Source organism: Sinohyriopsis cumingii, chromosome 6 (assembly GCF_028554795.1).
Source record: "Sinohyriopsis cumingii isolate HCF-2022 chromosome 6, ASM2855479v2, whole genome shotgun sequence".
NCBI classification, from domain to species: domain Eukaryota; kingdom Metazoa; phylum Mollusca; class Bivalvia; order Unionida; family Unionidae; genus Sinohyriopsis; species Sinohyriopsis cumingii.
This window is the reverse complement of record NC_142966.1, coordinates 19294994-19308454: the sequence shown is the minus strand read 5'-3', so window position 1 is coordinate 19308454 and position 13461 is coordinate 19294994. Positions and strand designations below refer to the sequence as shown.

The 13461-nt window shown below is 36.0% G+C and overlaps 1 protein-coding gene across 2 annotated transcripts in view; it reads right to left on the bottom strand.

Moving 5' to 3' along the window:
* LOC149796459 (uncharacterized) overlaps positions 1-13461 on the bottom strand; it is a 108474-nt gene that overhangs the window by 37045 nt on the left and 57968 nt on the right. The window contains exons 1-3 of one of the 2 annotated variants that reach the window (XM_089961165.1): positions 9686-9820; positions 7971-8124; positions 1614-1737 (exon numbers count right to left, since the gene is read on the bottom strand). In XM_089961165.1, coding sequence (XP_089817291.1) covers positions 1614-1737; positions 7971-8104 — 258 coding nt within the window. In that variant the 5' untranslated portion in view covers positions 8105-8124; positions 9686-9820. Of the gene's footprint in view, positions 1-1613; positions 1738-7970; positions 8125-9685; positions 9821-13461 lie in introns of those variants that run through there. The other variant, XM_089961164.1, reaches the window with a different exon arrangement.

The following is a 13461-nucleotide window of genomic DNA, read 5'->3' as shown; positions in this document are numbered from 1 at the left end:
GTATATAGGTTCATATGGTACTTTTCAGTTTTAAACTATTCCCCAACCACCCCTCACTCTCAGTTAAGAAGCAGATGACCATAATATTGTATGCCGCTATCAAATCATGAACTTTTCTTAACTTTACATACACGTAACCAAAAACCTTAATAGATTATGAATCACTAGCATTTTTTACTATCAATATTGTTGTTTAGCTCTCACTAATATGAATATATCAGGGTTGTAACGTAATTAGGCTCTTTTAAACAGTAACAAGAAAATAGTGAAGACTACAACCTTTGCAAATTTAACAAATAATTTATTTCCCTTGAAAAACAAGGTAAAAATGTGAAGAAGAACTTGGGTTTTATGAATCAAATCCAAAAATAATCCAAGAATTAAAAAATAGAAGTCCTAGTAATAAAAAGCCCTGAGTTCAAATCCAATAAAACCTAAAATGGAAGGCAATGACATATGCTGTGGTCAGCGTCGTACTGATGTGTCAACAGTGTTTGAATTCTGTGTAAATTTCTATAACTGTCCTTGTCCAAGAATTAATTTAGAGCACAAGTATTTCCAGGGGAAAATAATCTCTTGGAGTCCAAATAATTTGAAGAAAAATAAAATAATTAGCCCCAAAAACTGATCAGAACATAAAACACCTAGAAATCTCCAATGTTAAGGCAAATAATAACTATTCTTTCTCAAAACATTAATAATAAATCTAGCTACAATGCAAAACATGCCTGGATGTGGGTCAGTCCACTGGAAAAACCTGATACATATTATTTGTCATGTACTCCAAGTATGGCCTCAATTTCACTTTATTGATCTTACTCTGAGAAAGAATTTTTTTAGATAATTTTAAAAGTTGTTTACTTCAACTCTTACTGGTTCTGAATCAAGGTCCAAAACTAGGTCAGCATTAGATACAAAGTGTATATTATTAGTTGTTTACAAAAAACAGTCAGGTCAAACAGAACTGTACTGAATTTCTGGATAATGTCAAATCCAGCAAATAAAGTTACATTACAATAGCACGTAATGGAATTTTTTAAAAATGTACAACAAACAAACAAACAATTAAATTAAATCAAATATAAATTAAATCAAATATACATAACAGGGTGATAAGTTTATATTTGAACTGGTTGATCTCTACAAAGTTTCTTCAACTCTTATCTTACAATTTTGTAATTCAACTTTTAATTTGCACTATATAGCCAGAATTGTGATGTTTTGTGCTATTACATTCTATGCATATAAACTAGGTTCTGAAATTCTGATGGCCCTTGCCATTTGTTCCAGAAAATATCTGTAGTGACCACCATAATTATTGTCCAGTGTCTGATATTAAAATATTATGTGTTCATTTGAGTTCATCTGTCATTCACATCTGACAAATATGGCCATTTTAGGATACATGTACACACACACACACACACACACACACATACATACATACATCTGGATGCCTCTGATGGGGAAAGGATCCTAATATCTTCACAGAAGGATCACTGTTCAATACATTTATGATGTGCAGGATGTATTCTATCCATAACATTTGCTGGACTTAACACACATCTAACAGTAACATCACTGTAAGTAATAAATTAATGCCATTAACAAACCTTTTTTCTCTTTTGTTTTAATTCTACTTTTCTTTGCTCTATATCTTTCTGTATATCCTGGTACCACAATGCAAAGAAATAGCCTGGGTCTGTGTAGAACTTCATGCAATCCTTGCCATCCTCCCTTTAAAAAAAAGAAATTTTTATTTCTGCAGCATTTCTACATAGAAACATATGATTTTAATGATCAATTTTAAACAGAAATGTGTTCTTGGAACATAGATGGTCAATCTCATTGCCAAAAATAACCAAAATGCAAAAAGCCTAATTAGTGTGTGATGCAATACAGATAGACAAATGAGCATAGTTGAGCTGAATTTGTCAGTAAGGAGGGTTGGCTGATACTCGTTTAAACTCATAAAAACAGAAAAAATGGAATGTAATCACCACTGATATAGAAGAGGTCCATGTTATTAAATCTTGGTGTTTTTCGGGGCCACATGTTGTGCCTCAATGGGGACCAAGAGGAAAAGTGCCTGTACTTTGTTGTGTTAATGAACACATCTAAAAGGAGGATACAGAGAATGGGAATACCAAATGCTGCCTTCATGACATCCTCCAAGGAGGAGTGATTAAGGTAGGTCCAGGAGGTAGCATAAAGGAAAGGTCTGGAACAGTAAGAGACTTCTATGCTATTTGGATTATGGTGACAGTCCATCCTGAGACAGATGCAGCTGAAATGTCTACAAAGCCCTTGAGAGGAGGAAAAGACACTTCCTACCCATCCTTTTGTCTCTGGATGCCTTAAGACAGAAATGGAGAGTCCCGATGGGGCATAAAAGTCTATCTCATCTGCAGCACAGATTCAGTTGAGACTGGGGATTTCTGCTAGTAATGGTGCTATGGAAGGAAACTGATTATTGACTAAAAATCCTGGTGAAAAAAGGAGGGAAACTGAATTCTAATTTCCATCAAACTGGAGACAGCTGGTGTTGATAGATAAGGCATGAATCTCACGTCATCTACTTCATCTTTGTGTGGGGGTGAGGGCCAGTAGAAACATAATCTTGACAATGAAGTCTTGAAAGGAAGCCTCATTCAATGACACATTGAGGGTTTTGATTAATGACCCCAAAACACAAGGATTCCATCTAGGAGTAACAGAGCATGAGACTGGTATCTGCAGCATAAAATGCTTAAGAAGATCGGCAAGGTGCAAGTAAGAACCAATTGGCGTGCCTTAAGAGAATTTAAGTGTGTTTGAAATGGTGGTTCTATAGCCCTTAATAGCAGATATTGAGCACTTTTTGTTCTCAAATAGAAACAAATGGAAATCAGCAATGGAGGTTATAGTGGGAAAGTTAGGATCAACATATTTCCTAAAGGGCCAATCACAGAAGATTCTCTGTCTGGCATCAGAAACTTTGGATCTCAAAACTCTCCTGGCCTAAATGTTGGAAGTGGCAACTCAGCCCAAAAACTTGTTCTGGCAGAGATCGCTTGAGATGAGCCAAGTGTCAAGGAAGAGAATTTGTGGGATGTTGTGCATAAGGGAACTCTGGTGTTGCAACAGAAGATCTCTCCTGTAAGGAATACTCACCACTCACCGTAGGAGTATAGACTACTACCAGATGGTATCCACATGGGCCACTTTTTGTGCTACAACTATCAGCTCCACAGAAAATGTGCTCTTGCTTTGGTGCGCTAACAAGCAAAGGTAGACAGAGAAGGTCGTGTGAGATCACTAAATTGTGACTTTCATCAAATTCTCAAGAGATGAATGTGTTTGATACAGTAGGTCCCCAAGACAGCAGTGGTTTGAACCTCATGGGCATTAAATTTCATAAGCGAAAGGTCCCACTTGGTATGGGACTGATGAGCTCTCTTCATAGTTATGGTAATCTGTGTCAAAATAGTGAAACTGGAGTATAAGATGAGTGCTTAAGAGGGAGGAAAAGACATTCCATACCCTTTCTTCTCTCTTTCAAAGCTGACAAATAAAAAAATGAAGATCCTTAACTAGGCATAGAGGTCTATACTAATCATCCCCAGCATAGATATGACTGCGACTTGTGTTTTCAATCAGAAATGAAGCAGCCAATGGAAATTGTATTTTTATCTAAGGAGAGAAACCAACTCATAATTTCTGCTGACCCTTAGACAGCCGTGTTCTATGGATAGGGTATGAAGCTCACTCCTTTGTCTTGTGGACAGAGGAAGAGCAAGAAAAACCTTAAGGGAAAGGCTCTCTGGGGAAACCTCACACAAATGTTCATAAAGGTTTTAGCCAGAGAACATGAGGCACACCAGAGATTCCAGCCAGGCATTAGTAAGAAAGACACCTGTCTTTGAAGCTCAAAATAACTGATCAGGTCTGCTATGTGAGAGTCAACATCAATGGCCAGGCTATTTGCAATGTGAGTGCACTGAATAGGGCTGCCCTGTAGCCTTGAGAGTAGAAATCAAGCAGGCTCTCTTCAAAAAGGAAAAGAAAAATCAGCCACTGTGATTATATAGGGGCAGCTATAATTAACATTTTCCTACAAGACCAATTTCAAAAGATTCTCCACTTAACACTAGAAAACATGGACAAAGATAATCTGCTGGACTTAACAATGCACTTGGTGACTGTGTTAGAGAAGGTGTACTGTTTGAGAGATCACCTGAGATGAGACAAGCATGAAGATGGAGAATCTGCAGGCGGTAGTAAGAGAAAGCCCCTGTGCTGCAACAGAAGATCCCTCGACCGGGGCAATCTCCTACGCTAGTCTTTCTACAGGTTGACAAAATCGCTGAACCACAATTGTTGGAGGCCACAGAGGGGTGAGTTAAGGAGGAAAAGTCAGTAATTAGTCAAAACTTTTCCCTTTTTGGTGTGGCAGGAATATCCAGAAGCAGATGGCTGGAGATTGATCACTGAACACCCACCCTTCTGGAGAAGGGTGTGTACCACTTACTTTAACTCATTAACCCCTAAGCCAACCAGCTAAATAATCCCCTACAGCATACTTGCAGAGGGATCACCTTGAGCATTAAGAGCCTTATCAGTATCTCTGAGACTCATTGACAACACTTCATTTGCTATTTTTACAGAGGGGGCTACTTGAAATAAATTAGTTATTTTTTGCTTTGTATTCCTTCAATTAAGCTGAAATTAGGCAAGTTGTTCTCAATAAAATTATTTACATAATGTGTACATACTAACCTCTAGAGCATAGGCATAATGAATACAAAAATATGGGGCATAAAAGTGTACTCTGATCATAAAAAGTGTAATCTATATATTACATGCCAAAAGTATGGGAAACTGTATGAAAAATATACATTTATTTTTGCTACTATGATGGATCTGCATCTGATTAAATTCTTGCTACAAATGCACAAAATCCAGGTGGATTGGTAACAAAATACAAAACACAAAACATAATGACAAATTATATAGATACAACACTCACTTCAGCAAGTCTACACTTTTGCTGAATGGTAGTAAAGTCCATAAATATTGCAATGAGTATGATGATGTGCTCAATCAGAATGCTGTATTACATCAATCTGATATTCTTCATTGTAACACTTTTCAGTCATATACAGTACATGCATCGCATTTTACAGAAAATCCATGATCCAACGGTGGATCTTTATCCCTTTTATGCTGTTTCCATCACATACAGAACTTAGTGGTCATCATGGATTGTACACATCATGACTTGTAGTGGATGGATTAAGTTTTATTGCCCCAGTTAAAAGTCATAGCAATATGATTATGTAATTATGGACATCCTCTACATCACGTAGAACTGACTGTCAGCTTAGATGCAGTGGAGATTGCTAAATGTTCTTGTAAGTTGTACACTTGCCTACTGAAATACAATCATACAAGTATATTGCAAGAGATGGCATTTTTCTGCGCAAAGAATGCTGAGACTATTTAGGTGTCTGATAAAGTGTACGAAGTTTAAATAAAGTAACTTTAATATGAGAGAGATAGATTCTGCTTTTAAACAAAAAAAGGGAAAAGAAATCAAACATAAGTATTAACAGGTTTCGTTCTGCCAGTCACTTGTAAACCGATTACTTAATATTTTCCCACACCATGAAATATACACAATGCTATCCAATAACTAACTTTTCTACTAATCCAGTCTGTTAGTACTTGTGACCCAATTTTATTTCCCCTGTAAGTGCCTCGGGGAACCATGAGATGGAATTGGTCACGTGATGAGTCAGTGAATGGTCCAGCGTCAAGGAGTCAGTACTTTGTGTTTGTCTCGAGTGTTTAATTTTCGTGATTCCAATAATTTATAACAGACATTTCACACAAATTTGAACTCAGAGTGAGGCAAAAACTTCCTCTACTGTTTGAAAAACTTTATACAGTGATAACTGTACCATACTTCATTGTTTCATCACTTCCGAGTGTCGTCTCTTGCACTGATTTGCACAATGGTGGAATTGGGACAATGCCAAAGGTATCCTGTCAATGCGAGGCATGCACAATTGCAAGAAATATTGCAAAATAGAGCCAAGCAGCGTTTAGCTGATAAAGTCAAAGATTCCTCCATCACGGTTGCAACAAAATGCAATGATTCCCATGGGGGAACAACAATGCAAAATGATAGCCCTGTAGCAGCCACAGGGGCTCGTTACAAAGAAAATTAGGATTTTCCATCAATGAATTGAGGGCGGGGGGGTCTATCCTGTAATGATACCCCCCAATGTTTAACTTGTAAGTTATTACGCATCAGCTGAACACATCATATATATCAATAATTCTTTGTAGACTGCCCAAAATGGTTTGCCAAGGCTATAAAATCTATCTCTAAATGTAATGATTGCTATTAATATGTGGCTTCATATTTTTCAGTTTGAAACAGGTATCGTTGGTAAAACTTTGTTAACTACTCCAAAATGGAGGTGTATGAGGTTTTGACATCATTAAATTTCTTTAGTTTTAAGTCTGTACATGTCCTGATTCAACAACAGATCATAATAAATAAAAAAAACCATACTAATATCTGACAGCTCAATTAATTATGTAAACTCTTGTTAAATACAAAACGAATTACTAAGCATTTATCTATTTACTTATTTTGAATAAAAAGCAGAATCAAATTTTATTTCTAAATTTTGTTCGATAACTTCTGAGAATGAAGATAAATGTTGAACATTAAAAAAATACACTCTTTAATTATCAATGCCTTTGTCCATGCTGGTGATAAAAAGCTATGGGTAACGCTGACAGAAACTTATGGTTCATAATCTCTCGCGTTCTCTGGTGTTTACAGGTAATAAACACATTTTACATGTATTTCAAAGAAAGATGCATTTTTTAAATAAAAAAGAAAGCTTGTAGCAAAATACAGATTTCATAAACATATCACAGATTTGTGCTGCTGGGATAGATGTGTATTATATGCACCACTGCGCTGAATGATTATGGGGTGGGGGGATTATAACATTTTTAGATGGTTTGTTTTGTATACTGCAAGGAACTAATTTTATCCTAAAATATCACAACTTACTACACTGCGCTTTCATTTCTTATTACAAGTCAAAAGATTTCACAAACAACAGAAAACATTTTGATTCAGAAGTCAATGTTTTTCTTAAACATCAGTGCTAAAATATAACATTGAAACTCAACACCATCCTGACCGGACATTGTTAAAATGTCACTCCTTGGTTAGCACTTGAAGACTTATTCACAAATAAAGTGATAGAGAAAGTTCCATTTTTCACATGAATCATTTCGTTTATGGCACGAAAAGCCACTGAGAGAGCATCCTTGAATATTGTGTAAACACAATGAGCAGACTTAAAAATTATCACAAACATCTTCTTAGCTTTAAAGCATTAAATTTTTTGATGACAAGAAATATTTTCATTCAACAGTGTTTATTTTAAAATAATGAAATGTGACATTGACCACAAGCTGCTAGGAACAGCCATAATTTAAGTCACTTAAGATTCTACCGTATCAAAGGGTCATACTGATTTTTTCTCCACTATGGGAGGATGTACTCACTTCATATGGACAATACATTTTTGGCATGAAAATAGATTAGCTAAGCAATAGCGACAGGGTAAGTAACTGCTACTATTAAAACAGGAATAATACTTGATCTGAGGGTAATATGGCAATGTATAAACAATGTAACAAAAATGCTCAATTCAAAATGTACGCTCAAAGCGGAGGTAATTTTCCACAAAGAGTTATTTAATCTGTGTTAACAATGCAGGTTGACTGCAAAAGAATGAGCACTAGTATGCATGGGCCAGTTGCTACATGTTGGACTTCACAATAACAACAGGCTATGTATTACTATTGGCTAATTTGCTCAAATTTTACGTAATGCAGAAAATTTTGTCATTTACATCATTTGATTTTAAGAATAAAATGTTAGTGAGCAGACTGACCTATATATGTTGAGTTTATCAAGCGCTGGGGGCTTCTCACAGGATCCGTACATCTCCAATATGGCCCTAGGTATTGTGGTCCGTGACACCACTTGTTGATCATGCATAATGGAAGATTTGTATGGCTTTCTCATGTGGATGTCTTGTAATGAAACTAAAAAGAAAAAAGCAAATATGTCAGAATGAAGACAATAATGTCATGCAATTCAAATATGGTATAGTAAAGCTGCAATAAATTCATACAAGATGATTACAAAATATATATTTGAAGCTTGTGGGTGTAAAATAAGCCCAATGTGTCCCTCTGCAAATTAAAAGAGTAGACCAACAAGTAGTTTTCCACCTTGTTATTTTTTCTGACATTGTTAGTGGTGGAGACCAATGATGCTTTGTACTATTTATGCTGGAGTTTCCAGCCTTTTACTTACCATCTGCATAAAAAGGTCAGTCAAAATAAAAATTTTAATTATTAGCAAGTGGCCAATAGTCCAACACTAACTGGGTAGAAAACTCCTGCACAAATAGTGCCATGCAACATTGGTCTCTGCTACCAGTAACATCTTTTAAAAAAGGCAGAGAACTACTTGTTGGTCTAATCATAAGAGCTGACTGAAGGAGACAATCTTACTGCCCCAAGATGTGTTTCATGATTATGTTCCAGCTCGTGGTTCATACAGAATTTTGTATGACAAATTCAAAGACTTTTCAAAAACTTTCAAAGACCACAGAGATTTCCAAGGCCTACTTTTGCTAACATTTTGTATACAAGTCATGTTATATGAGAAAACAATGAATGCAAAATACTACAATATTGTTTAATGATGAAATTCAAATGCTCGTTTGTTAATGCAGTGGCAATGAAACTGAACACATCATCAAAAGAAAGAAACCAGGAAAACTTGACTACATCAGATTCTAACAACTTTGGACAATTTTATGTGTGATTATGGAAAGAAATTAAAATGTTTGTGTTTCTTTCAATTTTCAAAGATTTTTTAAGACCTCAGGGTAATCTGCTCGATTTTCCCAAACTTTCAAGGCCTTGAAAATGCTACCTCATTTTTCCCAAACTGTCAAAGACCTTCAAAGACCATAGGAACCCTGCAGCTGATCTGCTGATAAAATCTTTAACTTTTTAAAAGAGCAAGGTTAATTAAAATCCAAGATTCCTTCAAAAAAAGAACTGACACTCTACTGTCCAACAAGACTTTCTTGGTATTCAAGATAAGACCATAGTATTTCCATTCAGGCAGAGAAGCAATAACAAATTGTCAAGCTGATTGAGATGGCACGGATGTACTGGATGTCAGACTGGCACCATTTGCATTTAGGACCAATTAAACATAATATGATGTTGTTTAATGAAACCATATGTCGATATGACCATCCATTCAAAAGGATTACAGTACAGCTCACATGATTTTTAGAAGCCCACACATTGTAGTGGTCGTGGAGAGAGTGGAGAGGAATAAGAAAAAATTCTCTACCATCTCTCCACATGTCCTGGCCTAGTTGCTGCAGCAACTCACAGGGAATTGCTCTGCACACCATACTTTCACAACGAGTCATCATCATACATGCCAAACCTCTGAGAGGTACAAGGCGTAATTATTACTATTATAAGTGGCAAAAAAATCATAGTTTGGGCGTAAAAAGTGTAATCTCTATATTACATGCCTGAATTACAGCTCATAATATACATTTTTACTACTAACCTGGTTCTGCAGACAGTTAAAATCCATATCAATTAGAATAAGAATACAAGCACAAAATATACTGAACAATTATTTATATTCAGCACTCTTGAACTATTCTATATGTCTAAATTTGCTGAATGACCATGAACTGGGAATTTGCAATGAGGTCAGATGCTCAGATTACTGTATTACATTAACTCATATACTTTTGTAAGAGCTTGTAAAGTGGTGTTGATTTGTCATTTTTTCTGTCAAATAACATACACTCATACCATAAAGCACTTCACTTAACATCTGTTGCCGTTTTCTTTAAAAGTACTGACTGGTGCACAACTTCCCTATCTTATCAATAAAATGACTCTGTGATGCAAAGTTCACATCTGAAGAAACCCTGTAATGTTTTCTTGGAAATTGGTCATACAGATGCTATAAATAGCAAATAATGAAAATATCTGTACACTATTCTCACACAGCAGTCACCTTTTTAAGAACATTCTCAAATTTATATCAGTGGAATTAAAGAGATGATAATATAATTACAAAAACAACATTTTATTGCTTTATTTTTATTTAATTTATTTAGTGTACAAAAAAGGCATAATCCATATACAGTCAAGTGTAATGCATAATTTGGTGAAAAAAAGTGTAATGATTATGCTAAAAGCGTAATGGTTGGCATGTATGCATCACAGATGACCACAGTGGAGTGAACATGGTCTCTATCAACTGGGCGTGGTTTACTGTGTATGACCCCTGCAAACATATTCTTTAGAGGTTCATCAAAAGAGAGAGTTGTGTTGTGATTTGGATATCGCTATGATGTCTGCAATGTGGCAGTTTATAGTAATGTCTATCAGTGGGGCATCATGACGCAGACATGTAGCATGATGTCCCACAAGTTACATTATCCTGACACCAGGCCAACCAGTCCTAACACTAACCTCTTAATGCTGAGTGCCAAGCGAGGAAGCTGTTAGTACCATTTTTGTAAGTCTTTGGTATGACTCAGCTGGGGATCAAACCCATGACCTCCCACATCCAAGGCAGATGCTCTAATCACTAAACCATCGGAGCGGTCAGAGAGAGAGAGAGAGAGAGAGAGAGAGAGAGCAAGCAAGAAAGATGTCAATTTATCTACAACACTATCAGCTGATTATAAACATTTCCTAGTTCTAATGAAGATAATGTAATAAGATATAATGCTGTATCAAATTTGCAGATAATATTAACATAGTTGCAAACTTTATAAATACTACTGTACATTTTTTTCAGATATAAAAAAAGCTGATCAACATCTTTTGCAAGAAGTTTACACTTTTATTTTATTAAAAGAAATTTGAACAAACTTTTGCAATGACTTGATGAGACCTTGCATGTTGAGCTTCTTTTGAACAGTGTAAATTTACTTACTGTTTAAACATGAATAGTAATCCTCAGAGGTTATGGACATTAAATTCCTAATGACCATCACTTCTGTTTTAAAAAAATAATGAGCAATATAGAAAACACCTAATTTATACTTAAATGCAAACCACAGGTTTAGGGCTAAACAATAATGGCCCATTCACAAGGCTGAATATACAGGCACGCAGCTATGAACTAATTCAATTCTGACTGCATGTATACTATAAGAGACTGGCCATTTAATTTATGGGGCTAAATTATTCTTTCTGACTTAAGTATTTTTTATTCTTTCATGCATGCAATTCCTTGTTTTACTTAAATATATCTTATGCTGAATGAAAGTATAAAAAATACCACTGTTGGAAAGAACATTTTAGGCCCATGAATTAAATGGCTAGTCACTTACAGTATATGTACAATCAGAACTGAACTACCGGTAGTTCATGGTTGTGTACATGCATGAGCCTTGTAACTTGGTTGTTATGGATCAAACATGTGGTTCACATTTAAGTTCAAAGTCCGTTTTTTCTGTTTTGTTGTTTGTGCTGTTATCTGGAATTTAATAGACAATACTGCAGAGGATAACTTTTCATGTTTAAATAGCTGGATCTTGTCCTGTCCCTGTAACGAGAGGCCCATGAGTGATTGACAGGGAATTCTTCATCTTCAACTGATTTATCACTGTGTGCAGTGTTTAGCTGCCAGAACAAATGGGGGGCAACACATTGCCAGAAACACCATATGTATTGCAGTGCTTTAACTCCCTGATTGGAGGGTTCAACCCGCTGATGGGGTGCTCAACCTCCCTAAAGGGAGGGTGCAACCATATAGTTGCGGTGCAACACCTCCTTCATGGGAGGGTGCAACCCGCTTTTACGGTGCTCAACCTCCCCAACAAGAGGGATCAATCTCCAACCTGAGGCATGCATGCTGCTAGAGACATGATAAATGTTTGTTGTCTATACATGATAAATGTTTGTAGGCTATACATGGCGGCCAGTATAACTGGTGGAGGAACAACCCTGGAAAACCCAGGGAAGAACCATCGACCCACGAGAAGCTACTGGCAGGCTTTCCCATGTACCCACGCTAGCCGAGCCTTGGACTCGAACCCACTCAGAGGTGAGATGGCAGTGATCCGGAACAGTGAGCGCTTTAGACCACTCGGCCACTCGGGGCCCCAAACAGACAGTTGTAACACCGAGACTAATTAAAAACTGCAGAAGACTGCTGTTTGCAGTAAGTTGCTACAGATGTAATTTTTCTGGTGACAGTTTTGTCCGACATCTATACAGTATTCCATTCTCAAAAAAAATGACAAATAATATCTACCTTCTGATAATAACCACATGACATATAGAGTGGTGTGCAAAGTAATAGAATGCAAATGGTCATTTTGTGTTTTTTTCCATTTGATGGGAGGATGAATTCACATTGAATGGACAGTGAGTTTTTGGCACAAAACAGGTCAGCTATGCAATAGCAGCAGGATAAGTAATTGCTGCTATTAAAATGGCAATTGCATTACACCTACTACTTTCACTGCTTTGATATGTGAAAAGCTGACATTATCACATATGCATGGTTTCATAGATCTCGACTGTCTATTTGGCCTATATACAGTAGGCATATATCACCTATTTTTCACATCATATTCAGCGGAAACAAAAACAAACAAAAAATATATAGCCATCTAAACCTTTTAAACCATATGGTATTCATTTTATGTGAATAACGGCTTAATGTGTGGAAATATTTATATAAATCCTTTGAATTATGTCTTTGTCTTAAAAGCCGTGACAGCAAGAACTGTAACTCTTGCCAGCACGTAGCTACATAAAAACATAACCAACAGAAGCAGTATGAGATACATTGGTTTGAAACAAACTTATCATGTCATTTTCTTTGTTAATATCAATGTGAATATTGTCATATAATGAAGAACAGAAGGTCAATATATCCTGTCTCTCAGTTTACAAACATAATCATATTTATTGAAAACCAACTCTGTGTCCATTCCTCTCTCTCTCTCTCTCTCTCTCTCTCTCTCTATGGTTCAACATCTGACCACTTGCACACAACACTAGTAAGAATTCTGTTTTATTTCTAGTTTATTTTCATGATGTGAATGTTGACCAACAGTATCTTACCATAACTTAATTTTAAAAATGGCAATTTACTAATTTGTGATCTTAGATCAATGTATAAATATATAAAAACACTCATGAATATTTAACTGATTTTAAAAGCAACATATAATCTCTAATTGTGTATGACTCATGAACATGGTATTTTATAAACAAATGTTAAGGGGTTTACCCTTGCTAAAAAGCCATAGAATGGCTTCAGGAGTAGCTGGAATATATAAAAGGTCTTCTTCTTGAGCTGCA